This window comes from Cyclopterus lumpus, chromosome 19 (genome assembly GCF_009769545.1).
Source record: "Cyclopterus lumpus isolate fCycLum1 chromosome 19, fCycLum1.pri, whole genome shotgun sequence".
Classification (NCBI taxonomy): domain Eukaryota; kingdom Metazoa; phylum Chordata; class Actinopteri; order Perciformes; family Cyclopteridae; genus Cyclopterus; species Cyclopterus lumpus.
The window spans coordinates 3,268,734-3,296,261 of NC_046984.1; the positions used below are offsets into that span (position 1 = coordinate 3,268,734).

Sequence of the window (27,528 nt, forward strand, 5' to 3'; positions counted from 1 at the left end):
AGACTGGGGACACGGCTTTAATTTTGACAGTCTGCACCGGAAGTGTCGGTTTCACTCCGCGCTGCTCGACGCTCGGATCCCTCGCGGTAGATCGGAGGCTCTCCACCTGGCGATGCGAGTTTCTGAGTTGCGCGGCGTCTCTCCAGGTGTTAGTCGGATCCCACAGCTGCCCCACCTCATTAAACTCCCTTTCTCTTTCTCTCTCTTTCTCTCACTCTCTCCACACAGACACGATCATGTGCGACTCGGGATGAGAACGGGATGCCCACTCTGTGAAACGGCGTCGGATGGATAGACGGGCGGACGGATGGACGGGTGGACGTGTTGCGTTCTGAGGGGCGCACTGGAATAATACAGTGGACTGACAGGAGGATCAGCTCTACCTTGCTCGACTGTTTTGTCTTGGAGTTCAACCGATATTTTTTTTTCTTCTTCTTCACCCCCCGACCCCCCCACCCCTCCCACCCCTATCTCCCGTCCCCCTGCCGCCGCCACCACCACAATCTCTGGAATTGTTACATTTGGTGGTGCAACATTTATTCCTTATGTAGGCGTTGATCACCTGCTATGCGTCCGGTGTGGACAATACCTGGTGGATTCAGCCTGAGACGACAGGACATCCGCAACTGAAGAAGAAGAAGAAGAAGAAGAAGAAGAAGAAGAAGAAGAAGAAGAAGAAGAAGAAGAAGAAGAAGAAAAGAAGAAGAAGAAGAAGAAGAAAAAAAGAAAAAGCCCCGTTTTTCTTCTTTTGAATCTTTCTGATCTGTGCGTAATGCACGTGGAATGAAGACAGAGGATGGATATAATTTGGGAAATATTGTTCATTCTTCATGCCAATGTTATCGTCTGCATATCAGGTGAGTTGTGGGCATCGTTGGTGTCTCTTGGGGGGCAGGTGCATCTGATGAGTGTTATTTTACAATTAGTTTTACTTTTCACTGAAATTGTGTGAGATGATTGGGACTGAGTGTGGTTTGTGTGGATGTGTGTGTGTGTGTGTGTGTGTGTGTGTGTGGGGGGGGTCATTTATAGGAAATGCATGTCGGGGCGCGCTGTGGCAGGTGGAGAGAGAGAGAGAGAGAGGGAGAGAGAGAGAGAGAGAGAGAGAGAGAGAGAGAGAGAGAGAGAGAGAGAGAGAGAGAGAGAGGAAAACAACTGCGAAATGTACCCCCAGTTAGTCTTTGGTTATAGATATTTCTGTGTGCGTATGTGTGTGTGCTTGTGTGCGTGCGTGCGCGTGTGACTCAAGACAGTAGCCTCCAGGACTGGATGCGCAAGTCTTCTGACGCACGCGTGAAATGGGTTGGCTTCAAAAAAAAAGAAAACCACAGTGAACATTATGGATTATGGATTCCGTTGCCCCTCTCTCCACCACCGCATATCCTCTCCGTCATCGTGAAGTCTCCGGGCTCCGCTCCGTCACAGTTATGATCAGAAACAACGGTTGTGCGCACCGGAGTATGTCGTGCGCGCGTGCGCCGCGCAGGCAGATCAAGCACTTATCAATGAGGGGCGGAACCGACTCAGCGGACGCGTGACTTTGCAACGGGCCGAAGTTACGACGCGCTCCTGTTAAGTGTTTAAACTACGTATTAAATATGACATTATTATATGATCAATCATACAAGAGTTAGGTTAGGCAGATGCTTTGTTTACGCACCGACGCACAGAAAAAAGGCGACATTTTGGATACTTAAGTTGCATAATGTATCAAATTAGAACACCGGATACAGACTTTCTGCGAATTCACTACAGTGAAAACCAGCTCGTGCGTAATCCACCGTATTTACGCATTACGCATTACGCACGTCTGTTCCTTGGCCCGCAGGGTTTAGGTGAGTGGGGTTTACGTGACAACCGCCGTGCGTCAGCGGCTCCGCCCCATGCACCCGACAATGTGTTTGATTCCGTAAGAGCACGTTTTAACCGACCGGGCACAGTGTATGAGCAGTTAGGCGTGGCGTTCATGACTTCTGTTGAAAAGAGATTCGATGCAGTGTGTTCGTTCAACCACTGACTTTCATCCCTTGGGTTTTACCTTAAACACCCCCAGACATGGCTTCCATTATGAATATATGCACCGTGCCAATAAAAACCACAGATAATCGATTGTTTCTCATGTTTTGTCTTTTATTTTTACCCCGTTAGTAACACTATACTGGCTGGTGCTTTTATTTTGAAAAACAATACGAGGTGTGTCTCTATCTCGTTTTTTCATATTGTGATTAATATTGAGTGAGTTATGTTGTAGTTTTGCTCATTTGGATGATAGCGTGTGTGTGTGCTAGCATGAATGCTATCTCACTCAGATGAGCAATGATCATCTCTCGGTCTATTGCGTCACGTCCTCGGACGTGAGGCCGCAGGAAGTGCATGTTAGCATCAGTGCATGTTAGCATCAGTGCATGTTAGCATCAGTGCATGTTAGCATCAGTGCATGTTAGCATCAGTCCACGGAGCGAAAGCGTGGTTGACTGTTGACGGTTGGAGCGCCATTTGAAGTGTGATTTTTGTAGTTGTGAAATATTCTGAACTGTAGCTCCCCCATGTCAATGTGTAATTTTCTTAAAGGGGAACTACAGAAATTAAAAAAAATTCATCGTCAAAGACGATCCAAATGTATAAGCTAACATGAACTCCCTTTAGGCCCTACAACTCAAATGTTTGATGCCGGCAAGTTTAAAGTGCTGAACTGCTCCATAGACAAAGATGCTGTATTTAAAAAATTTAAAAAACAAATGTATGAGCCTGCCATCGTTTTATTTTTGTTTGCAACTTTTTAAAAATATATTTGCAATAGATTAGACATAACATATTGGAATTCTTAATTTAGGTGGTGTTCCCCTTTTTAATAAAAAAAATAAGCTTTCAGTTTTGTGCGAGAGTCGAGGTCTTTACACAACCAGGGCGGGTTTCTTCACAAAGAACGCTCTTGACTCTTATGCTGCGTTCACACCAAATGCGTTGCGAATATTTCCAACGCTTTACTCGCGTCAGTTTGTTCTCCAGACAAGTTGTGTTCATTCGCGTCATTCGCAACCATTCACGAAAAGGGGGCGTGGTTTATCTCCGTGGCTTGTCTCCGTAAAAAAACAGTTCTGCTTTATACTTGTTGTGGACATCCCATAAACGTCGGAACATCTAACGCCCTCGTGTCTGGGTTCATAACATCATCCCTAGGCTCACACAGCTTGACTTTCACCGACTACTACTACTAGAGCAGCAGCAGCCAGGGGGCGGAGCTTCTCAACGCTGATTGGCTTTAAGTTTTGCCAAAGTTGAAATATTTCAACTCCGGCATAATTCTCAACCATTCGCGTCTGTGCATTGACTGGGATCTACTCAGTCGAAAAAATTCGCAACGCGTTTGGTGTGAACGCCCCATTACAGTGCAAAAAAAAAAAAAAAGCAGCATACTTTATAATTTTCTTCCCATTTTCATGTTGTTTATTCGGCACGCCCCCGTGCTGCAGAGACGGACCTTGTGATGTTACACGCTGAACTTTTTTCAGTTGTGGATCTTAAACGAGGAGGCAGGGAAGGTCTAATGAATGACGCTATCGTGTTGCATTATGGGAAGTGTAGGATCTGCTGTTTCTCTAAATCTAACACAATACATAAGCATAATACCTAGGCCTTTCTTTCGGCTGCTTTCATTTTGAACCAATTGTGTTTTTACACACACACACACACACACACACACACACACACACACAGCTGAACTACATTTTGACGGAGTATGTCGTCATGGCTCTTAGCTTTGCAGCGTATTTCATTTGTTTCCGAGCACTTTCCGGACTCAAATGGACGATCGGAAATCTTCGTCACCCGCGAGTGAGGGGGCACCTTGAGGAGAGTCCAGAAGGAATTGTCATGCTCAATAGCTCCCTGGATTTTCCTGTCTTTTCCTCTCTTAACAAGGACTTTTTTTCTTTTCTTTGCCTTGCTGCTCGTCTAGGCTCGTTCCCTCTTTTGGTCCGAGGACTTGCTTTGAGCCGGAGTAGTCGAAGCATTCGTGTGGACGTGCTGATTTGTTAAAGGAAAAACACCGGCGTGTGTCATTCGTACTTGTCGTGTGAGTCACGTCCTCCAGCGACAGCCTTCCTCCGGTGATGCTTGGGATTGTCTGTCATTTTTTTTTTTTTCCTTCCCCATCGCGCTCCACACTAACATGGGTCTGTGAGGAGCTCAGCCAATTGTTGCGGCGTAGCGTTAATGTCAGGTGAAGCTACGCGAGGCACGGTAATGCGGCGAGACCAGACTTCAAGGGAAGGCTATTATCCCCTCGCAGTTGAGCGTGGATCGTGGACACGAAAAGTCCCCTCGGTGCTCGAGACTCCTAATCCGTGATGTAATCAAGAGGCAGAGCTCGGCTCCAATGACCGTGAGCAGGGTACCGACTCCATTGGGGGGGGGGGGGGGGGGGGGGGGGCAGCCTTAGGTGGTTTTTCTGAAGACGGAGAAAGAGCTACAATCGTCCTGCTTCTGACGTATCAGAGCTTTATCGTCCGACTGTGTGAACACATACAAAAGAATGTGACCCAGTTTTTGGTGGTTTATGGGAGAGGAAAAAAAAAACCCAGCAAAATAATAAAACTGTAAATGTGAAAAAAAATTGTTACGAGATTTTTCACAAAAATACTTTATTGCTCAGATGCACAGTATTCAAAACGAACAGCACGGCAGCTACTACTGACTGGCAGTGAATCGCATTGCACTCACTCATTAGCCTACTTTATGGGGCAGGAGAATGTATTCCTTTTTTCAACACTTAAACGCATGTTTTATTTATTTTTTATTTTTGTTTTTATTTGTCTTCCACTACATTCCCAAAAGAGTGAAGAGGTAGAATCATAAATTGAGTAATATGACGATTTAATACCGGTGGCGTCGCTCCTCTTTCCCTCTTTGATCTCTTTTTTCTTTTCCTTTTTTGTCGTTTCTGTCCTGGTTGTACAGGATTCTGTCTGTCGGCCTCCCCCTCGGTCCTGAGCCTGTATAACAGATTTAATGAGCTGAATGCGTAAAAACAGCGAGTGGGAAACACATAGCTTTGGAAGTGGAGTGTGCTCCGGTGTTGTGGCCACGAGGGAGACCGCCTCAGCGGTCTGGGACTATTACGTCTGTGATTTGTGACGTCTGTGCAGTGATCGGGTCATTATTTCTGGACAGAAATGCTGCTGTAGAGGGACTTTTTAAACATGTAATTTGATGCTTGCAGCGCCACACACAAAGTTCCCCTCGATTCTGCATCGGGCCGGAGGCAGAAATCTGGATCCGTCATAAGGCCCGAGGTCAGAGGTCAGGTGGTGTGGGGATTTCTTTTCTTCAGCACTACGGTTCCCTGTAACATTTTCATTGTTTGCCCTTTGCTGTAAATTACTCCGGCGGGAGGGGTGTGTGCGGGGGGGCCTGCCAGGCCCGATGTCAGCGTTGGGTCAGTCTCATCCAGGGCCTCCTCTCCGGAGCCTCGTCCTCCATTCTGATTGGTCGATATCTTTTATTTCCTTTATTTCGTCCCAAATTTGTTCATCAACATCATTAATTCGGGTGAGTGTTGTTGCTGTTGGTTCCCCCCGAAAGTGGGAACTAATGGCAAGTAATTATCTTGACGCTGCCATTACATCACTGATCGCTAATGACAAAACCTGGTTCCATGGTTATCTGACAATGGTGCTTTGATGTTACACGGGCCTGCATATGGAACGCTCGGAGCTGAATTCAATAATAGCCACGAAGGAGGAAGCTTCATTTCTAATGCATGAACGTTTTTTTCTTCTTTTTTTTTCTTCTCCTTACATCTGTCTATGTGGTATTCCACAGAGGCAGCATGAACAGATGATGAATATGAAACAGTGTTATTGGTGTAAAGCAGGGCCAGATTGATCCAATACGGGGCCCAGGGGCTATGATAGCCTGTTGGCCCCTATTGGCCCCCTGCTTTATATGCCTCAAACCAGAGCTGGGTCATACCACTACATCTGGTTCAGATCAAGAGATCCTTGGGCCAGAATCACCAATATTGCTATGGATACAGATACTTTTTTATTTGATTGAAAGAGGCTTGTACAGGGTATGGAAATGCATTCCTTGAATAGGAGTCGGTCAGAGTGCAAATTAATGTTCTATACAACATGTACCGCTCGTTACATGCACACAGTCTCTCTCAATAAACCTTTAAACGTAGGTTTACTTCGTTAGATTGTGGTTCGGGGTTGAAATAAGGACTTTAAAAACAAAACACTTTAAAAGAAGGAAGCTGGTTGTGTTACTGTTGGTTGAGCACGTTGGGTAACACAACTAAGGTAAAAGAAGTCAAAGATGTCTTCACTGGACACAAACAAGGCGTGAACATCACTGGTGTGATTTCTAAATGGCCCATGGCATTTAATTGACTCAAATGATGTTTGAAGATCAATAATCCGCGTTGTTTATTGGCAGTGTTGGCTCAGGCTGCTCTGGTTAGAGCCTCAGTTAGCTAGTTTGCACTAGGGAGATATAATTATGAATGCCCACAAGTATTGACGGAACTGTCTGCCATGATGAAAATTATCCGTCTGCCTTCAGGCTGGATCTGTGCTCTAATGACCAAATCAAACATCAGAAAGTCCGACCAACCAGATGAGCAGAAGAGTCTGTGGAGGAGGAGAAAAGAATAAATGAATATGGATTTTTTTCATCGGACTCCAGTTGTGGCCAGATCTATAAAGACTTGTGTGTTTTTACTCAGTCTATTTCTTTTCTGGCTAAAGGCCAGAGCAGGAATATGTTTGTCGCTGTGCCGTGAGCACACACTCAGAGGGTTTGTACCGCTCCTTTTCATGGCATCTTTATTCTTTCTTTCTTTCCCCGCAGTATTTGTGTGCTTCCTCTGCTCAGAAAGCCAGTCCTAAACCGGGTTTCACACCATGTGCCAGGTAAACAGCTCTGTCTGCCGGCCTCCCATCTGTTCAGACACAGAGATGCCTTCTTTTTCTTTTTTTTTCCGTCACTCCTCCACCGCTTATGTTCGCTGGTTGCAAAAATCCAAGATGGCGACGAGCACGACGCCAAAACTCGAGGCGTCATAACGGCAGTCTGTGAACCGACGTCCTGCTTGTGTGACGGATTCAACCTTTTGGGATCAGTCTTTAAACTAGAGATGCATCACTCCCATTATTTCAGTCCCGATAGCGAAACCTGGGCTGTGAGATCGGCCAATAGCGAGTACTGATCCAATATCAGTTATAACTTCATAAGCTGTCTGCCTCACCGTGTGGAAGCAACTGGGATCTCTCTTTAATGAGTAAGATAACATCAGGCTCCACCCAAACATTGCTTCTTTTATTTTTTTGTCCAACCAAACGAATGAATACATGATTACCAATTGACTGACTTGTTTATTTATTATTAAATAATAAATCATACACCAGCAACTTAGTAAAACACAATCTTAAATATTAGATATAACAATGGTACAAACACAGAAGTGAATTGAATGGATCGGCCTGTTATCTGAAGTCGATTTGAGTCGGCATCGGCAACGTGCTTGATATTTATGTCTCGCACACTAATCTTTACCCATTCCAATGTCAGATTAGTGTTTTCATCTGGTAATATTGAAACGACTGGACACCAACTATTTGACTTTGCCCGTGAAACTTTGAGACTTGACTTTGATTTAAAAAGGTTCTTAAAGTAGATCTGCAACAAAAAGTCAATGAATCGTTGGCCACAGAATGAACTGGCAACTAACAACTGTTATTATGTAACGTGACCATGCCACTATAGGGATTAATGTCGACCTGAGCTGGCATCATGTTGAGTCAATAGATATGCTCTGAATTATTTATCTATTATTATGTGGCTCAAGCAAAAGTTCAGCCAGGAAGACACTCTTTACACTCTGGTTCATTCATAAGCAGTCTCTTAGTCTTGCAGCGATTACTCCATCAGCTGATTAGGGGCGTGCACGATGAATGAACCAATCAGAGACTTTGCACTATTTCAATATGCAATTGTAATAAATTATTGTTAAACTCTAAATAGTGTCTCCTGATTGAAATGCATTTAGCCCCTTTTAAGCCTTTTTCTAAATGAAAATGTCTTCAAATCTATTACATGTTTTAATTATATACTGAATATCTTTGGGTTTTGGACTCAGGATAAATTTAGCAATTTAATAATTATATCATGAAAATAATGATCAATTGCAGCCCTATTCAACTTGCGTTTAAACATTCAATTCAATTCAATTCAATTCAGTTTATTTTGTATAGCCCAATATCACAAATTACAAATTTGCCTCAGAGGGCTTTACAATCTGTACACATACGACATCCCTGTCCCAGGACCTCACATCGGATCAGGAAAAACTCCCCAAAAATAACCTTTCACAGGGAAAAAAGGGAAGAAACCTTCAGGAGAGCAACAGAGGAGGATCCCTCTCCCCGGATGGACAGAAGCAATAGATGTCATGTGTACAGAAACATAGGTGGTCATTGAGTCTCGGGACCCTCACGTTGGCCTCTGTCTTTAGGGACTTCTGGCAAAACAGCTTGTGATGCTCAAAGATGTTCCTGGCTCTTCAAGAAAGTGACTTCTAAAAGTGAACGTGGTTGTTCAAATTGACATTTCTTGTCATTTCTTTTCTTCCTTGACCCCCCCCCCCCAAAAAAAAGCAACAAAAGCAGTAAAAAATGAATTAATTGTCCATGTGGTCCCAAGAGGAACGCCTCCATACATAATTCTGAAATAATGTGTCTAATGCTAATTCATTAGACACATGCAGAGAAACCACAAAGCTTTTCTCTGCATCCTTTCCACTTTTCTGGTTATTTTCTTCTTCTTTTTTTGCTGAGCATAAACAGGAGCTGCTCCTTTGAGAACCCCCCCTGGCACGCCGTGAATAGCCTGTTTGTGCTGTCAGCCTCAGCGCTACAGTAGCAGTGCTGTGCTAAAGGCGTGTCAGCCGGGCAGAGGGACGTCTTCCTGTGCACGTTTGATGACCTGTCGTGGAACTCCTCCTCTTCCTCTTTCATTTCCTGGTGCAAAGCCACCACGTTATTCCCGAAGCCCCGATAGTGGGACAAATGGGATTTCGGTCCAATGGGACATTTTTCTGAACGGCCCATTAACCAGACGACGAACGCCCGTTGCTCTAGAAACACACGCTCTCCCTGCAAAAACTAAACATAGAAGAAAAACAACAAGCACATGACTTTTCCAGGTGCAATATTTCCTTTTCTTATTATTGCACAGGTGTGACCCGCCCTACTCTGCCTCGACCAGAACCAAAGAAATCCAAGATGGCGCCATAACGGCACTCCACAAACCGATGGGTGGCTTCCCCTACGTCCACTTCTTATATACAGGCTATGGTTGCAATGTTATTTGTGGATCATGTCTGTGCCACAGAAAATACATTGTGAATGTTTCGACGATATGCTGCATAACAATAATCCACGTGTTTCTGTTTGTTGCAAGAGGAGCATGTATTTTGTGAACAATGGCCGTTAGACCAATGGGGACGTTGTTTGGACTATTGGGGTTTTGGAAAGGCAGTGGAAATCAAGGCCGCCCCCCAAGCCTGTGGGGGGTTCAGAGGGCTAAAGTGGCTCTGCTTCCCTCTCGCTGAACCTCATTTTGTGAGCAACTGTGACCATCTCAGATAATCACATGCCAACCTTTTTTTAGCCTGAGAGAGAGAGAGAGAGAGAGAGAGAGAGAGAGAGAAAAAAAAACGTGCCCTCGGGGAAGCTTAGAAAATTTCGGGGAAGCTTAGAAATTTAAATGGGATGATGAAATCACGGGGTAGAGGCCTGCGGTGTATTCGTGACAATAACACGTGTCTCCAGCAGCCCGGCCATATGCCACCGGGAAAACAGCCACCTGCAATCACTCCCTCATCCACTTTCTGTTCAAATCCCCTTCCTGAGTCTGCCTTCAGCACTCGTAAGGAGCCAAAGTTCAGCCTTCTCAAGGTCCACGACATGAAACATTATAGCATTTTGAAGTATTTTCAATAGAAATGCAACCATTCATTTCCTAATCATTCCGGATTGTGTGTGTTCATGCAAATGAACCACTACAGATGACAAAGGACGGTTTCGGTACGGTTGTTAATGTTTAGGATTCATGATTGGATGATTTCAATAAGAAGTCCTCACAAGTATATAGTAGTATAAGTGTGTGTGTGTGTGTGTGTGTGTGTGTGTGTGTGTGTATACGTGTGACCACCTTGCCTGTCCCCGAGCAGCCATAGCTCATCACAGCTGCTGCTCAGGAATCTGAAGTCTATCAGCCAGTCGGAGTGAGACGACCTCCACACCAGCTGTAATTTACCACAGGGATAGATGTGTGTGTGTGTGTGTGTGTGTGTGTGTGTGTGTGTGTGAAGGAACGACGCAGTCGAAAGCGCAAAATGAGTGAGACGGAGATGAGGGCGACTGTGCTGGTTACACACACACACACACACACACACACACACGCACACACACACTGTGCAGGTTGACAGTGAGTTTTCACAGGCAAAATAGGGACATCCATGTGCCCCAATTCACTCTCTCCGTCTCACACACACACACACACACACACACACACACACACACACAGGCCACCGTCAGGGAAAATCTCCAGCTGCTAATCTGATAATCCTGTGCAGATGTGTGTCCCGCAGCAAGAAGCAGGAGTGGTTTGCATATGATGGAGGGGGGAGGGAGCTCCACAGTAAGGGGGCGGGGCCGATCAGAGGAGGAGCTGGTGTTTCAACCCAGGTGTCATCGGACCTCATTGAATAATCCACACCGGTGCTCACACACAGCCGTGTTTGGTCAGTACTTCAGTCTGATGTTGTCGAGTATCAGAAGTATTTGTTGGTTCTATTTGGCCCAAAACTTTCTTTTTACAAGGTCACACGTGACCGCGTCATGACAGCGGTATAATGTAGTCATTTTCAACGGAGAGCATCATAATGCAAGTCTATGCGACCTCCGTTAGCTGTTAGCCGTTAGCCGTTAGCCGTTAGCCCGGTTATCAGCAGGAGTCGGCGTCAGAGAGAGATTTCTTGGAGCAGCACGAGATCAATAAATAAAAAATATAAAAGAGCCATATGAACCATCTCGGGCTCTGAGAAGCTCGGGGAGTGGTCTCCTGCTGGTCCAGAGTCAGGACTCAACACGGGGAGGCGGCGTTTCACTTTTATGCTCAAATCTGGAACAGTCTTCCAGAAGATGTGAGACAGGCCTCTGACCATGTTTAAATCCAGGCTGAAAACGGTTCTATTTGACAACTAAAAGTATTTTATATGCACTCTTCGCTTTTAAAATAATCAATATATTATTATTTTTATGTTTTTATGGAATGATTTTATTTGCCTTTTTGTAATTGTATGTAGCTGTAAAGCACTTTGAATTGTGCTCTATAAATAAACTTGCCTTGCCTAAAAATGTTCCCGATGAGGTTGGTTGTCCCAGTGGGTTTAAAGGCTGTTCCTCCGCGGCTTCTTTAGGGAAGACCCCGGGGCGCGAGGAGACGCCCGGCTGTCGCCTGATCAAACAGCTGATTGGCTCACACAAACGCGCACAAAACTTGTCAGTATAATTGTAATATTTAGCGCTGGATTGGAGGCTATTAGTCATGTGTTGTGCAATGAAGGTTCAATCCGTTAATCTGATAATGATCATGATGATAACAAGAATAATAATACAAGGTTATTTACGTCGCACTTTACAAAACTGGCAATTAAAAAGTGCTTTTGCGAGGCAGACGGAAAGAATAAAGGAGAGTGTACAATGTCAGACACACTAAGGCTATAATTACAAACAAAACACAAACACACATCCTGCATCTATTTCTGTGATTCCTGTTTTATATATCGAGGGCCAAACTCTGCTGCTGCGTGGAAAGAAGTGACTTATTGTGATGGCGCGTGTGAGGCCACCGCAGTGCACTCTTGTTATTCGTGGCACCCGCTGGAGGGAAAGGAAATGGCGACGACGTTTTTACAAATGTGAAGTGGGACAAGTTGGCAAAGCACAGGGCGTAGGTGTCTGTTTCAAGTTGGGAGGGGGGATGTATTATTTTCGAGCGCATCCATTTCGAGCTGTTGAATTTTATTTAATTTAATCTTTTTATTTTATAGCTGGAAGGGAAATCGCTAAATTTAGGCTGCAGGTGACAATTTTTTAAATATGGAATATACCAGAATATGCTTTTAACAAGGCTGACTGGCGTTCGGTGTTACTTTCAAATACTTATTCTCCTGGAGATCAAATGTCTCCTGCTGAATCAATGCGTGTAGGCGGGGTGTCGTCCTCCCTTCCTCTTCTGGTTCTAGTATGGAAGTAACTTCTTTGAATGTCTCATCAATACGTTCATGTATTTGAAATGTTTGCAGAAACACCTGGACTTTCATAGCTCATGTGTTTCATAGCAAGATGTCCAATTCTGAGAACTCAAATATCATTATGTCATTATATTTAGAAGAAAAAGAAAAGCTGTAATATTCCACCTGTCCTATAGCCTGCTGTGTGTTCCTTATTCTTTTGTTCGCACAAACGTTGACTTCAGGAAAAGATCGTAAAATACGTCGTTAGGTTTGGGGAAATATCGTGAAATACGTCGTTAGGTTTGGGAGAATATCGTAAAATACGTCGTTAGGTTTGGGGAAATATCGTGAAATACGCCGTTAGGTTTGGAGAAATATCGTGAAATACGTCGTGAAATACGTTGTTAGGTTTGGGGAAATATCGTGAAATATGTCGTTAGGTTTGGGAGAATATCATGAAATACGTCGTTAGGTTTGGGGAAATATCGTGAAATACGTCATTAGGTTTGGGGAAATATCGTGAAATACGTCGTTAGGTTTGGAGAAATATCGTGAAATACGTCGTTAGGTTTGGAGAAATATCGTGAAATACGTCATTAGGTTTGGAAAAAGATCGTTGTTCACAAAATTGCTGTTACTTAAGTACGCAACTTACCCGACAAATGAATCAACGTTGAATTCTCGTTACCATGGCTACCCGTAGCACAGCGGTCTCCAAACAGCGGCCCTGCAGAGGGACATTCGCGCGTGTCGTGAGCCTTCAGGTAGCCACAGCCGGTCAAATGCCAGCGTGCCGGGTTGTCTTGGAGACCCCGCCTCCAGGGGAGGGTTCATCAGAATGATCCAACAGGACTTCACTGCTAATGCGTACAAGTTCGCTCAAAGATTGGTCGGGGACAACTCCGTCCAGATGCAAACCTGCAGAGACGGATCCAGTTTCCCAAAAACACTCAGCCACTTCTGTGGCTCTCCGGAACAGTCTGACACCGTCCTGACACAGAACACCACTCTGCTGATACAGAGTTTGTCTCAGCCGATATCAGATCATGTCTTTGGGCTGAGGAGACCAAAACGATACGGTTGTATCGTTTAAATTATCAGTCCGAGGTTTTGGGAATGTGCAGAAGAACATATATAGTGGCGTTAGGGTTACCTGGTGCTGCCGGCATCTCCTCCTCCATGTTTGTTTTGGAGCCAGCAGACTCGGGGAGAAGAGACCCGTCAGTCATAGCCGACCCAACCCCAAAGGTACCACTTCTAGAGGCCTGTTATCTTCAAAATGAGTTTCACAACTGCCTCGGAGGAGTGAAATGGGAAGTTCAAACCCAACCTTGTGCTGTGCTCATGACATTTAAGCATATGTTTGTTGTGGTGAGAAACATATTTGTTCACGTTTCCACATCCAAAACGGCCACTTTCATGACGCTTTTATTTGTTTTGCATTCAGGACTAATGTTTTGTTTTCTCCCATTCTAAAAACGCTGTATTTTAATAATTCTGCAGTGTCTCTAAACAGTCCTGGATATTGTGAATCAGATTTGACTGGCAGGCCGAGACTCTTCTGGATCCAATGAGCCAAGTTGTATTCATCAAGATAATTTAGTCAGCATTTTTGGGGCAAATCCAAAAAGTGTTTTGTCCTTATACAATTTATTCTAATGAATTATTTTATCATGATAAAAAGAGAAAAAAACAGGTCTTTGTTAACAAGCATTGTGCCAGCTTCTTTGTCGACTGGATTGTCTGAACACATGACATCTATTCATCTGTCCATCCGGGGAGAGGGATCCTCCTCTGTTGCTCTCCTGAAGGTTTCTTCCCTTTTTTCCCTGTGAAAGGTTCTTTTTGGGGAGTTTTTCCTGATTCGATGTGAGGTCAAAGGTCAGGGTATGTGTACAGATTGTAAAGCCCTCTGAGGCAAATTTGTAATTTGTGATATTGGGCTATACAAAATAAACTGAATTGAAAATTGAATTGAATTGATAACTTTCAGACATTTTTTCTGGGTGAAAGTCAAAACGTTTAACTTTTTTGCTCCCGTCACGTTTCCCATTCTTCGGCCCCGATTTTGAGTTGCGCTGAGGAATTTAATGCTTTTTACAGTATCTGGTTACTTCAAACGGTTTATTTCAAACAGGATTTTAAATGAGACATGTCTTTAAAGAAGCATTCATCACGTATTCATTTGGGGATCGTCGGAAAGATTTATTATTATTTCTCATAACCCACAGTAGCACTAGTGCACCGTATTGCACGCTGCATTTTTAGATAGGAAACCAATTGGTTTGATTCCGTCTTCAAGGCCCAGATCTTTTTACTTTGTGACACAGAGACCAATAACCGGCCCCACACACACACACACACACACACAGCCTGGGCTATTAAAGAGAGGCACCAATAGGAGCTCGGTGGGAGATAATTGTCAGTAGGCACAGCTGTTGGCAAGGTCAAGTTTAATTTAGAGACGCATGTCGCTGCTCTCAGATTTGTCTCTTGTCCTTTTCCAATCCATCGTTCCTCTCTTTTTCTCTCCGTCCGAGCCTGTACCTGTCCCGCTCCCTGTCGCAGCCCCCAGCCCTCCCTCTCTTTCTGCATGGTCAGGCTTCAGGATTGCTTGTGCCCTTCAATGCATATTAATCCAAGAATTTGGATATTATGTGAAGATGAACAGTTTATTTGCAGTCTCTCTCTCTCTCTCTCTCTCTCTCTCTGTCTCTCTCTCTCGGCTTTATGCGGCCGACCCAGCTGCCAGACTCCCGAGTACGAGTGTAAAATAGGCCGGCGCTGTGCTAAATAGGATTCGCGTCAGTAAGAGGCTTCGGCCATCCAGATCCGTCATACGGCTCGAGAGGGGCCTTCTGGTTTCCCCAAACAACGCCACAGCAAAGCTCTGTGTTGTTTTGAACGAATGACGAATGAACGGGAGGTTTCTCAAGTGGTTCCGGGTTCATCGCAGTGGTACGTGCACCTCCTTTTTGTTTTTCTTCAAATGGAAACGGCCTCTCCTCCATGAGCAAAAAGCAGCGCCGTAGGTTACCAAAGTGTCCCGGAGTTTGGAAATAACGGACAGGGTTAGTTTAGATTTGGTTTTGAAGTAGAGTTTAGAGTTTTGTCAATGGAGTCTAGTGTCTTTGAAGAACCCTCAGAAAGGGCAGCGGGACATAGACCTCAAGTCATATGGGGAAAGTGTTTTTCATTTTAGTTACAGAATGATATCAAAACCTCCAAAAAATAATGGACCCGCCCCATAAGTATGTTGTCATTTTTCATGTGGCCGAGACCAGACTCCGTATGTAAGAAGTCGACGTCGTCTTGGTGACGTCCCCCATATATTTTGCCGTCGCCATCTTGAATTACGGCCATAAGTTTTTACAGCCATATTTTTTTTGCAACCTATAAACGGGAGGTTACCATATTTGGAAAGTGAGGAGTGACTTAAAGACAGCATCTTTACGCCACTCCTCACTTTCCTGTCAATCATAGTAAGCCCGCCCTAAAGCATGAACTGCTTCAGCAGAACCGGAGGTTGCCGTCTGCTCTCGACGTGATTAGTTGACTGTGAGCAGAGAAAAGTACTCGTTACTTTAATAAGGTCAAAGTAGCAATATGGAACACGTTCTGTTACAAGAAGCAATAAGTCCTGCGTGGCTGAGAACGTGTTTTAGTACTTAGAGCACAGTTTGGTGCTGACAACCAATATCTGGATTTTGTGGGGTTTTCATGGTTTCCACATGGACCAGAAAAAAGAAAGAACAAATGATAGAAAAGAATGAAAGACAGACTGAAGAAAGGAAGGAAGGAAGGAAGGAAAATAAGACGTAAGCAAGAAAGGACAAAGGTCCGAAAAAAGAAAGGATGAGTGGAAGGAAAAGGAATAAAAAAAGACAATAGGAAACACAAAAGGATGATAAGAATAAGGAAGGATACAAGGAAGAAAGTAGCAGAGGAGAAGGGGGAGACAAAAAGAGGAAGGGGAAAGAAAATATGAAGGGAACAAACATTAAAGGAAGTGATATTATTGATGTCTCTAATGCAAGTAAAGAAAGTGATGAGTGACACTGGAATAAAACAATAAGACAGGAGGAAATAATAATGAAAGATGGCAGGAATACATGCATATAGATAAGATGAAATAAGGAAGGAAAAGAGAGAAACAAGGACTGAGTACGAACTGTACCTAAAGCTGCCAGATAGATAGCGTTGGACTAGAATGTGTTGACTGTTTCAGTGGTATGTTTCTTTAATGTTAATGTTAAACCTCAGCACGATACCCGAATAACACCGGAACCTTCCGCCCCCGGCCGACTGCTCAACTAAAGATGACACTTAACTCCACGTCCCGTCAACGGGGGCATTTTGGTTCAGTTTCCAGAGCAAATTAGCTCACTCCTAGGACCTTTCTTCAATCCAGCGACATTTCTTTCAACCCCATTTTAATTGGGTTTAACTGACACCGGAGCCAGCCATACGAGTCTGTGTGTGACATTGTGACGGGCGGTCAGAAACACAAAGTACACATCTGCCTCTCGTCCAACTGGCTCTTGAAATGTGTCGTTTTGGAAAGACGACAGCTCGGCGTGTCTTCTGTCTGTGAGTCCGGACGTGAACGGGCTTCACCTTCAGCTGCTGCTGACCAATAAACCCCGGGTTCAAACACAGGTGTTAACGTTACAATGGAGATTATTGATTCTGTTATTTTTTTCCTCTGAGTCTACGCGAGTCAATAGCCTCACATTTAGGCTATAGATCGGACCACTTCACACGACCTGCAGGGGCCGAGTTCCCACGACGAGCCCTTCCCCCTCCCACTGGTCAGTCTGACAGCGACACACTGAGGAAACCCTTAACCCACTCCCACGTGAACACATCCACCTCACTATTAGACGCTCGGAGCAACCCGGGCAGCGTAAAGAGAGAGAGTCCCCCGTAGGGTGGAGGTCGTGTCTGACAAACACAGGACTTTACCCCAAGAGACCGTTGTTCGTGTCCCGTGTGATAAAACCAAGTCAACGTTAGGTAACTTACACATTGGAAGTTATAACTTTACTTATTCAACAAAACAATCATACTACACATATTATAACCCACACCACGATGGTTTTTCCTTCAGCCTAAAACAAAAATAAGTCAACCAACGTTGAAGGGCTGATGATCGTAACCAATGACCCGGTGCCGTTACTACCCCTGTACACAGGGCGGTTTGATTCCTGAGGAAGCAGCATATTTCATCGCACCCCTCGGATGTGTCCCAACCAATGAAATCCTCTCTGACCGGAACGGACGTGTTGCCTTTCAGTGCGGTTTGCTTTCCAAGAGCAACCGTCACTCAAACAGTCCAACTTGAAGTGGGTAATGCGTACAGCCTTTATGGAGTCCATCTTGTTTTCATTTATGATCCATAAACCAGGATTGACACTACTTCATCTTCATATTACAGTTAACAGTGTACTCTCCTGGTGTTTGACCCGATTCAGCGTTTTGCCCAATTCAGCCTTGTGATGCATTCACACTTCATTAAACAGCTTCAATAGCTGTTTTTCCTTCAAGGTACACCATTTTAAGTATCACATTATGGAAATGGGAGAGATTAGATACAAGTTGTTACGCTCTTTTAAGGTGGTTGTTGCCTTTTGTCGAAACACAGCTGATGGATGCCAAATGGATTATGGAAGCGCCAACGCCAAATAAGATGACAGATCAGCTGTTTCTGCTGTCGGCTTCTTCCCTAAATATAAATTTAAAATCGTCTTTGTCTCCAGAACGGATAAAACATGTCCGATGGTCGACATGAAAATAAAATGAAAGCTTGCATTGAAAAACAAATTCCTCTCCATTTTTCATTCCATAGATGGTTTCTTCTTCTACTTGGTGTACCGGTGGCTTACAGCCAATAAGCCACCGGTACACGTTAAAACCTTTAGTTTTCAGAAGCAGTTGATGGAAACGCAGCTAATTTTATGTATTTTTTGGCGACATTTCTGAAGTAAGAATGAACCCTCTGAACCCCAAAGACCTGCCGGCGGGACGGAAAAGCACGTTTTCTTTAAACAATCGCCAAAACTAAGATGTTATGGAGCCAGGATGCTGTGAGAAGCTGACATAATCCTCAGAGCTTCATCTTCCAGAGGGTCCTTAAACGCATCACGTGACGAACGCTTCCATCAGGAAAAGCAACCGAAACTAAGCTGAAAATGGTGATCTTTCAACAAAAGTCATTTAAAATCCAGCCCAGAATAATCCGTTTGAAGTGTACAGATACTGTACACAGCGTTCAATTCTGCCCTCGTAGAGCCTCCGTATTTATTTTGTCGACATGACCAACTCTTGTGGCAGCTTGGAAACATGTTGGATATATAGATTTCATTGTTTAACAATATGTGTAAAATAAATGGTCAAAATAACTGGCCGTTTATTTCTTCTTGACATATGGCATTGTAACGGTGTTATTCAGCACACGAGACATGTTGGAGTTCTCTCTGAAACTGCTCTAGGGGTCAAATCTGCATGACAATTGAATGACAATATTTACGTGTTTTTAACATTTTTAAATTCTTTTATACTGAGCAACAATGCCATCATTTCTTATGCTAATGTCAGTCGGTTTTCAGCATATTTCTTAAACCTGTCCCACTAAATTAAATAAAGCACTGATGGCTGGTCAGGTCCTGTTGTGTCTTTACTGACTGCAGCTTGTTTTTTAAAAACAATAAATAATCAGATTTACTGCACAGGGAGGCGAGCAGTGACTCGCCGTAGGTTTGTTGAGCTGAAGACTATTTTGTTGGCACTGTCCCGTCCGACTCGTTTGTAACCATATCCAGGGGAAAATGTCATATCAACGAGCAATAACAGAAACAAACCAAAAAACGCATTTGAAAGTACTTAAAATCCTTCATCAGCATGCAGCATCTTCTCCTCTTCTAACACACACACACACACACACACACACAGTTAGTTTAAATAGTTTAAACGGCATGCCGTTATTGCACTGTGCCTACGCTGACTAAACAGCTCCGGGACCCAATGAAATGTTAAAATTGTGATCCATCAATCCCCCCCCCCCCCCCCCTCCTCCCACACCGCTCAGCGTCTCGTCTGCATTTCCCTTTTTCCCTTCATAGATTGGAGGCATTTCCTTTCTGCTGATGTCAGGAAGTGTGTTTGGGGGCCACAGCCTTGTGAGAAATGAGAAGGTGCTTGTCATGCTGCTTGTGTGTGTAGGTCTCTCTCTCTCTCTCTCTCTCTCTCTCTCTCTCTCTCGCTCTCTCTCTCTTGTGATGAGCCACAGGAAGTGATTATGCCTCACCTATTGGCTCCCCCCGATGGAGATACGGAGTCTGGAGAGCGCGCCACAATTACCACAGGCTTCATGTTCATGTTGAATTAAACTGATATTGAAGGAGAAGTATATACGTATGAATTGAAGTTCTCAAATCTCCATTGAAGTTAAGTCTTCATGAACTAATCTCCTTTTTGCTCAGATCGGGTTATATATATATATATATATATATATATATATATATATATATATATATATATATATATATATATATATTACACAGCAGATGCTTCTCAATGAGTGACAGAAAGTACTATTTGTAAGCATGAATCATGCATGAGTAATCCCATTACAAATAGGGAACGGATTAAGGAAATTAATAGGCGATTTAGAAAAATAATTGGTCTACTTAGTGGAATAGTATTTTTAAACATTTTAAATGACAATTGGCCAAATGAATGTACTAATATAATTAATACATTTGTAATTCGCTTTTAAAATGCATTTTGTGATTCCATTTCATAATGATGTTACTTGTTCATGAGTTGAAGACAAAATCAGGAAATTAATAATAGTGAATAAAAAGTCTAATTAATTCAATTCAATATATTTTCTAAATGTTTGCACAACAGTGCTATACTAATATAATTAATACATTCCTAATAGCCTTTAAAATGATTTTCAAAAATGATTAATCAAAATCAATTATTAAGTTAGAAAAGTCCCTTTTTCTTCTTCATTTGGTTACGCTGCAAACGGCGTTCTCACTTTTCTTTTATTTGCCGCGTCCTAGAAAACGGATACATTCATGAATATATATTTACACATTCGTCAATGTCGTTTTGGTTGTAATTAGCGGCGCGGTTGAGGCGACTGCTCCGTTTGTCCAGGGGGATCATGAAGGGTCCAGAACCCCTCGCTGTAGTGGCTCGGCAGCAATCTGTCTGAAGCTGATGGTGATGAAACTGTTTCACTCTCGGTCTAATTAGACTGAAATAAGGGGGAGAGCGGGCTTATCAATTCAAAAAGGGTGTTTTAGTTTGTGTCTTAGGGACACTGTGTTATTATCGGCTCCAGCGCAGTGCACATGTGCAGCAGAGAGGAACGGAGATCTGAATATTTGTCAGTAACTTGTAAGAGGATCATGTCCACAGGCCTGGAACCTCCTTTATATTATTACTTACAGCAGCTCCAATCCCAAGGGCTCTCTCTCTTACACACACACACACACACACACACACACACATATATTCTCCTGTTCTCTCTGACACCTCATTATTCCTCTTACCGCCGAGCTCTTATCTCATAAAACAAGATGAAAACGCCGTGCGGTTTGGACAACGAGTGTTTGCTGTGCGGCAGGAAGTAACCAGGGCTGTGCAGGTATGCTACAAAAAGAGGGGGCACCTCTGGGGTCTGAGCAGCCTGTGGGAGGAGGGCCTACGGGGGCCCCTGGGCAGCTTCCACATTTAGATGTACAGTGCCGTGGCACTCGTGGCAATTTTAAACAAGTAATGCGATCACGTTCTTTTTCTTTCGTCCAAAAAAGTGGAAGAAGAAGAAAAAAAAGCTCAACTTCATCCTGTGTCGAAATAGGAAATAGGCTTCGGTGCCGGGGCAGCGGACGAGCCCCCCTTTAATGTCCTCGTGAAGTCCCACTCGCTGCTGCTGCTCGGTCGGCCAGGGGGACGGATCAAAAGGTGGCGTTTACTTCAAGTTCATTCACCCTCAAAAAAGGGAGAGGACTTTATCATTTTGAGAAAACACGTCGGGGGGGGAAAAAAGGGTTCATTTTTTCTGGGAAGGCCGACTGAAAGCTTGTAGCAGAGGACATCCCCATCCCCCCCCCCCCCCCCCCCCCCCCCCCGAGATAATTGCCCTTCTGGACCGTTCATTCCAGAAGAGCCCACCCCTTCTGGAATGAACGGATAGGAGAAGGGAGGAGGTGCTTTGTTTCCATTAAAGACGAGCGACCCCCCCCTCCAGCCCCGCTCGGCCGTTTGTGGAAACATGAACAGGGGGAGAGGACAATGTTATGGTGTTTAAAAAAAAAAGGAAAAGAAAAAGCATTATCCCAAAGGCTCTGCGGGTAATTGTCGTTCACAACTCGTTCCCTGAACTGAGACCTTTTACTTCGTCACCTCAATTATACTGAACCACCTTTGCTCTGATCTGGGGCTTCCTTCCCCCTTCCTCACACAACGTGACAGCATGCATTTATATGTGTGTGTGTGTGTGTGTGTGTGTGTGTGTGCGTGGGGCAAAGGTTGAGTTCCAATCGGAGGCCTTGTTGGCCACTAGTTTGTCCCAGGAGAACCCCATCTGCAGAGAAGGTTAAAAAAGAAGAAAGAAAACCCTTAACAGCGACCGCGTTCCTTTTTTTGTTGCTCTTCTAGACTGAATGTTCTGATGGAAGTGATTAATGTCCCTGTTCCTGTGTTTCTTCACAGCACAGCCCAATCCGCCCAAAATTCACGAAGGATGGTGGGCGTACAAGGAGGTGGTGCAGGGGAGCTTCGTTCCAGGTAAGCCTTGCAGCGGCACGCAGCTCACACCCACAAACACACTCAACCCCAAAAGTGCGAGCGCATTACATATTTAAGATATCACCTTGCCGCCGGCGTCATTTCCCCCTTCGCCCTTGACGATCTTTGTCACCGATTGATTGGCGCCATTCCTTGGCCACCTTTTGCCCCATGTTGTCGCGCATCACGAGATGTGTGTACCTTACGGGCACACGGGTAGAACAGTGAGGGGAGCAGAGGACCTTTTCGCCTCTGGAAGAACTCAAGGTTAACTTTAAGAGTGACGGGAGGTAAAAGGTAGGAGCTTTGTAGATGCCAATGTTTTCAACTAATGTTCTGCAATTCAGGTTATTTTGTATAGCCCAATATCACAAATTACGAATTTTCCTCAGAGGGCTTTACAATCTGTACACATACGACATCCCTGACCTTTGACCTCACATCGGATCAGGAAAAACTCCCCAAAAATAACCTTTGATAGGGAAAAAAGGGAAGAAACCTTCAGGAGAGCAACAGAGGAGGATCCCTCTCCCCGGATGGACAGATGAATAGATGTCATGTGACCAGATGAACAGCATTACAAAGTTACATAAACACATTACATGAATATGACAATGTATAATGCCAATTGGAACCCATAAGTATATAAATCCAATAAAAGTGTACGTAGTAATCATGACGTCACCCATTGGTTTGTGGACGGCCGCTTTGAAGCCTCGAGTTTAGCGATTCTGCTGTCGCCATCTTTACTTCTTTATCAACCAATGAATGGAAGTTACCACCTTACATAGCTCTAGTAGTGGAAGTGACCTGTCAATCACAGTAGCCCCGCCCTAAAACGTACTCCCCTTTATGGTTGATTATTTCTGAAGAGAGAAAAAAAGACGCTCTACATAACTAACTTAATAAAGACTTCCTCAGTATCAGTACAACTGATAACACAACAAACGAAGGGCTCAGGCCAGGGTCAACATTTATGATTAATAAAGGTCATTCTTATGCCGAAAACACACCAGGCAATAATTACATTTTCTATCACAGTAGCCCCGCCCCTAAAGCATACTCTGCTTTATGGTCTGTTTGACTCTAAATGGATCATAATTTACTAAATGAACATCACGCCGTATTGAAGAAGACTTGAAACTAGAGATTGAGACCATAAACTTATGTTTACAATGTTTACTGAGGGAATAAATCAAGAGAGAAGGAGAGTCACTTTCTCATAGACTTCTATACAACCAGACTTCTTTTTGCAACCGGAAGAGTCGCCCCCTGCTGGCCAGTAGAAAGAAAAAATAAAACATGTCTTTGTAGAGCCAGATATGGTTTCCGCTGGGCTTCACCACCTGAATGATGTCTGTTTCACAAAGCTCAGCGGGCTTTCCCAGCCTTGACTCAGGCGGTCCTAAACAAGCGTCTGTTTGTTTGGTCCTTTTCCCTCTGGCACCAAACCGCTCGGCAGGTTTGTTGCTGCCTGATCTCACACTGGCTTTTACTCAGCCGCCGCGCAACAGCTGGAGCCGTCACAACACCCGCCGCGGCCCCGCGGAGCATCCCCCTCTTCACCCCGCAGGCTTTCAGTAGCTGGGACGGGGCCGAAAAAGAGGAGAGAAAGGCGGTTGTTGTCGTTGTTTTCACAAAATAATGTTGAGCACGAGTCTTATCGCACGACTTGGACGAAGCAGAGTGGCGATTGCGAGATTTGGGCAGAGGAGTTTCAGTCGAGTGTCGTCTCACCTTTCTTCATCTACACTTAAGCTGTTCCACGTTTAGCAAAACCCATCAGTGCTGTTAATATTCCTTCATCTGACAATACGGTGGGGTTCTTAACAGAAGCTCTATGTGTTAGATGGGCGGCCGAGGTGATAAGAAACGATGCTCGTGCCTCACTGGGAGCACTAATGCGGTAACATAGAGCCCTCTCCTCTTCTTCCCACCGGTTAATGGACCCATTTCTCTTCCTGGAGGAAAAAAAAAAAGTCTCCAGCGAAGGGCCAAGAAACTGCATCTTAACATGTTCGTACTCCCAAACTTGGCAAAGCAAATGCAATGGTGTCACTGCGGGGCCGCCCCCTTTTTGGAATACTGCTTATCCTTCCTGAGCTCTCTCTCTCAATAGGCCTTCAATTCAGTTCAAGGTCAGATATAACGACCCTTTAATCATGTTTCTCCTCCTCCTTTCTTCTCCTCCTCCTCCTCCTCCCTCCTCCCTCCTCCTCCCTCCTCCTCCCTCCTCCACATGTCCTTCTCAGACGTTTGATTCCAGTCCCCTCGTCTCACCGTTAATTAATAGCGGCGCTTGCGGGACACGTGTGATTTACTTCATTTGCGCGCTCGTTAGTTTGTGTCTGCCGTGTGCTTTTATGATTCAGCTGAACTTTAATTGACACAAGCGCAGAGCAACTTGCAACTCGAGCGCCTGCTGTGTCGCCAAAGTGACATCACGAGCCTATCGTGATGTCACCGAGCCTCCAATTAAGCCGGCCAATAAGCCATTAGATTGTCATTAGAATCTCAGAATCATCGATTTGATTGCAGATTGTCAGTCATTCGATGCGGCGGGTCAGTCCGTATTTCATGACATAAGCAGGCCATTAGGACGTATTTGCATGATACATATATTTCAAAAATAGATATTAAACAAACCTTTTTTTAAAGAAAAAAGCAGAATTGTGATCATACGTACAGGGATTCAACCTGCATTTCATGCGTGTTGTTTTTAGGCCTCACAGTCCCTCAGGGGATTTACAGGATCAGGACTGAGCCATGATGATCCGTGTGAGTCGAGTGACCCCCGACCCGTTTGCTTTTTTCTTCTTTTTTTTTCCGCCATGTTTGCAGTTCGACTCCTGCAGTGGCAGCGTTTCAATTGGACACATTTCAAATGAAATGAAAAATGAAAGGTGCTTCATTTGAAACCGGATTGAAGGACTGCCTCCACACGGCTCTCAAGATGGCGACACTCGTGTTTTTTTTGGTGTTATTTCTCCATCTTTTTTCAGCCGCTATAATACCGATAATCCAGAGACTTAAAAAAATGTCTGCGCGAGGTAGAAAAGGCCACTTGCTCTGGGGGACGTCGGTTCAAGAGTCTTTACATTGTTGTCGTTCAGTTCAGGATTCGTAGCAACATCCTAGGAACGAACCTCTAGAAGACGGCTACATGACGGTCGGTCTTTGTGGCTTTTGTCCCGCCCCCTCCTCCACTGTGATTGGACCGTTTAATCAACTTGTCTTTGTTTAACCAGAAAGAAAAAAAAACGCGCAACAGGAATACAGCGCCATAGCAAAGATGGGGGAGCGACTTTGTTCCCTGCTCAGGTCGACGTCGCCCCGCGACATCTTTTACATAAAAAAAATCAAATAAATAATGTCGCGTGCACCTTTAAGTTCTCGTGTTCAGGCTGTCGAGAGGAGCCGTGGAAATCCTGTCAAAATGTTCCTGCTGCATGTCGATGCTTCACCCGCAGAACAAAGTCTTTCCTAAACCAAGCGGAACAAATTGGAAAACAAATGTTGGATGGAAGGAGATCATCAAAGGAAACCTTTTGATGGAGGGTGCATCTTTCTTCAATACCAGGAAAGGAATTGAAGCCTTTCATCCCTGATTTGTATGACTAAATACGTGTTACAATGCCAACTTTTGGAGTCGGTTTCGAAAACAAACATATTTCTATCGCTCTCTGGGATTTCTAGCAACCTCTGAGCAACCTCTTCGAAATCTGTAAATTTTTTAGACGTTTTATGCTGCGGTCTTGTACGGTGTACCACTAAAACCTTGCGGCGTGGCATTACGCGACATGTTTGTGGCCTCGTTTCGTACCTCTGCCCCTTACGTGTGTTCTGAATGCGGCAGCACAGATTTCACTGCCTCACCTCGTCTCTTATACCCTGATGATGTGATAGCGCTGTAGCAGCCAGGACCTTTTCAGATACTAGCGCATCGAGTCCAAAGCCTCGAGAAACTTGACCAAAACATTTTGTGGTTGTCGGCAATACCTTTGGAGACAAATACTCTGCGTTTTCTACAAACGGTCTCACAAAAAAAGCCACCCAGCGTGAAGTAGCACAAAGTTTGATTTCGCAGCTCGGGGTACGACCGCAGGAAAGTGAACGGACCTTAAAGTCAGATCTCGAGGATGGAAACTTCTACTTTATAGAGAGGTATTCACACAATGAAAATAGATTTCTTTTTTTTCTAAAATCAAACTAATTTCTATCTAAATGCTGTTTCAAACTGCCAGGAGTCAAATTCTGGCGAGGAAACAGTTAATCATTCCCCCCCCCCCCCCCCCCCCCATCATTTACATTGTTGGCATGGCCACATTTAGAGATAATGAGTGCATACAATACTGGCTTTAGTTAATTGTATTTGTTCATTTTCTGAGATGGCAAAACATTTTTAACTCACGGTCCACTTGCTCACAGCTTTTGACTCCCGACCACCGTTTCTTCATTAGTGTTCTCGGCACCGTCAAACCTTTCATTACCTTTTGTCCACGTTTTCCACTCGAGTGAAGTCCCTCTGCTAATGAGCCCGTGTGGTACGGTCAAAGCGCTCTGGAACGAATGAGTCAGTAGTCCTCGTGTTCACACTGCTCCCGCCGAGTCGTTGAACCCTCGACAAGACTCTGACGTCACGGCTATGTTCTCCTCACAGCCCAGCACAGTGCACCCGACTCTCCAACTACTGACGCTCGGTCAGTGGCCCCCACGCTTCAAAACGATGACCTCGAGCGTCCATCTAGGGCGTGTCGGTTTTCCCTTCGTACATCCGTGTGCTTCACAGGAAACACACAGCCCCCCTCGTTGCATGAATATGACGTTCATATTTACTTGGTCGGCATTAAGGCAACACAACGACTTGATTTTTCGTTTTCAGAAAACATTCTGGTTTATGGTTTTTTGGGGAAATAAGTACGCTTGTTCCTTAGTTAAGTGCGTAAAAAAGCAAAGTAAAACAAGTTGACTACTAAAGACTTGGATGAGTTCCCATTGGAGCCCCGTGTGCCAACAGAACCCAGGGTTTGGGGTACATTTGTCCCTCTTGTGCGGCCGTATTCCGGCAGCAAGCCTCCCAGGTGGGTAGATGTGATGGGTTATGACTGCAGCGTTGGACAGAGCTGTGGAGCAGGATGAGGGTGGAGAGAGGAAGAGCCGGAAGACCAAGGAGTGGTAAAAGCTTACAGACGGGGGGGGGGGGGGGCGCGTGATGAGAGTGAGAGTCCTCGGAGAGACTGACACAAGGATGCTTTCATGGAGCTAATGGTGTAACAGTAGGATCGCTCTGCCTTTCGAACACACACAGCCATTACGGCCTCAGCCCTCCATTTGATACCATTTGTCTGAGTGGTCCATATTAACCGACGTGACTTTGTTGTTGTTGTTGATTCAGGACTGAAGTGCTTAACTGCCAA

The 27,528-nt window shown here is 44.6% G+C and overlaps 1 protein-coding gene across 1 annotated transcript in view; it reads left to right on the forward strand.

The window, feature by feature from the left end:
* Window positions 1–796: 796 nt before the first annotated feature.
* ca10a (carbonic anhydrase Xa) overlaps window positions 797–27,528 on the forward strand; it is a 173,890-nt gene continuing 147,158 nt past the window's right edge. Inside the window, exons 1-2 of the mRNA XM_034559041.1 lie at window positions 797–857; window positions 22,037–22,111. Of these exons, the coding sequence (XP_034414932.1) occupies window positions 797–857; window positions 22,037–22,111 (136 nt within the window). The remainder of the gene's footprint in view (window positions 858–22,036; window positions 22,112–27,528) is intronic.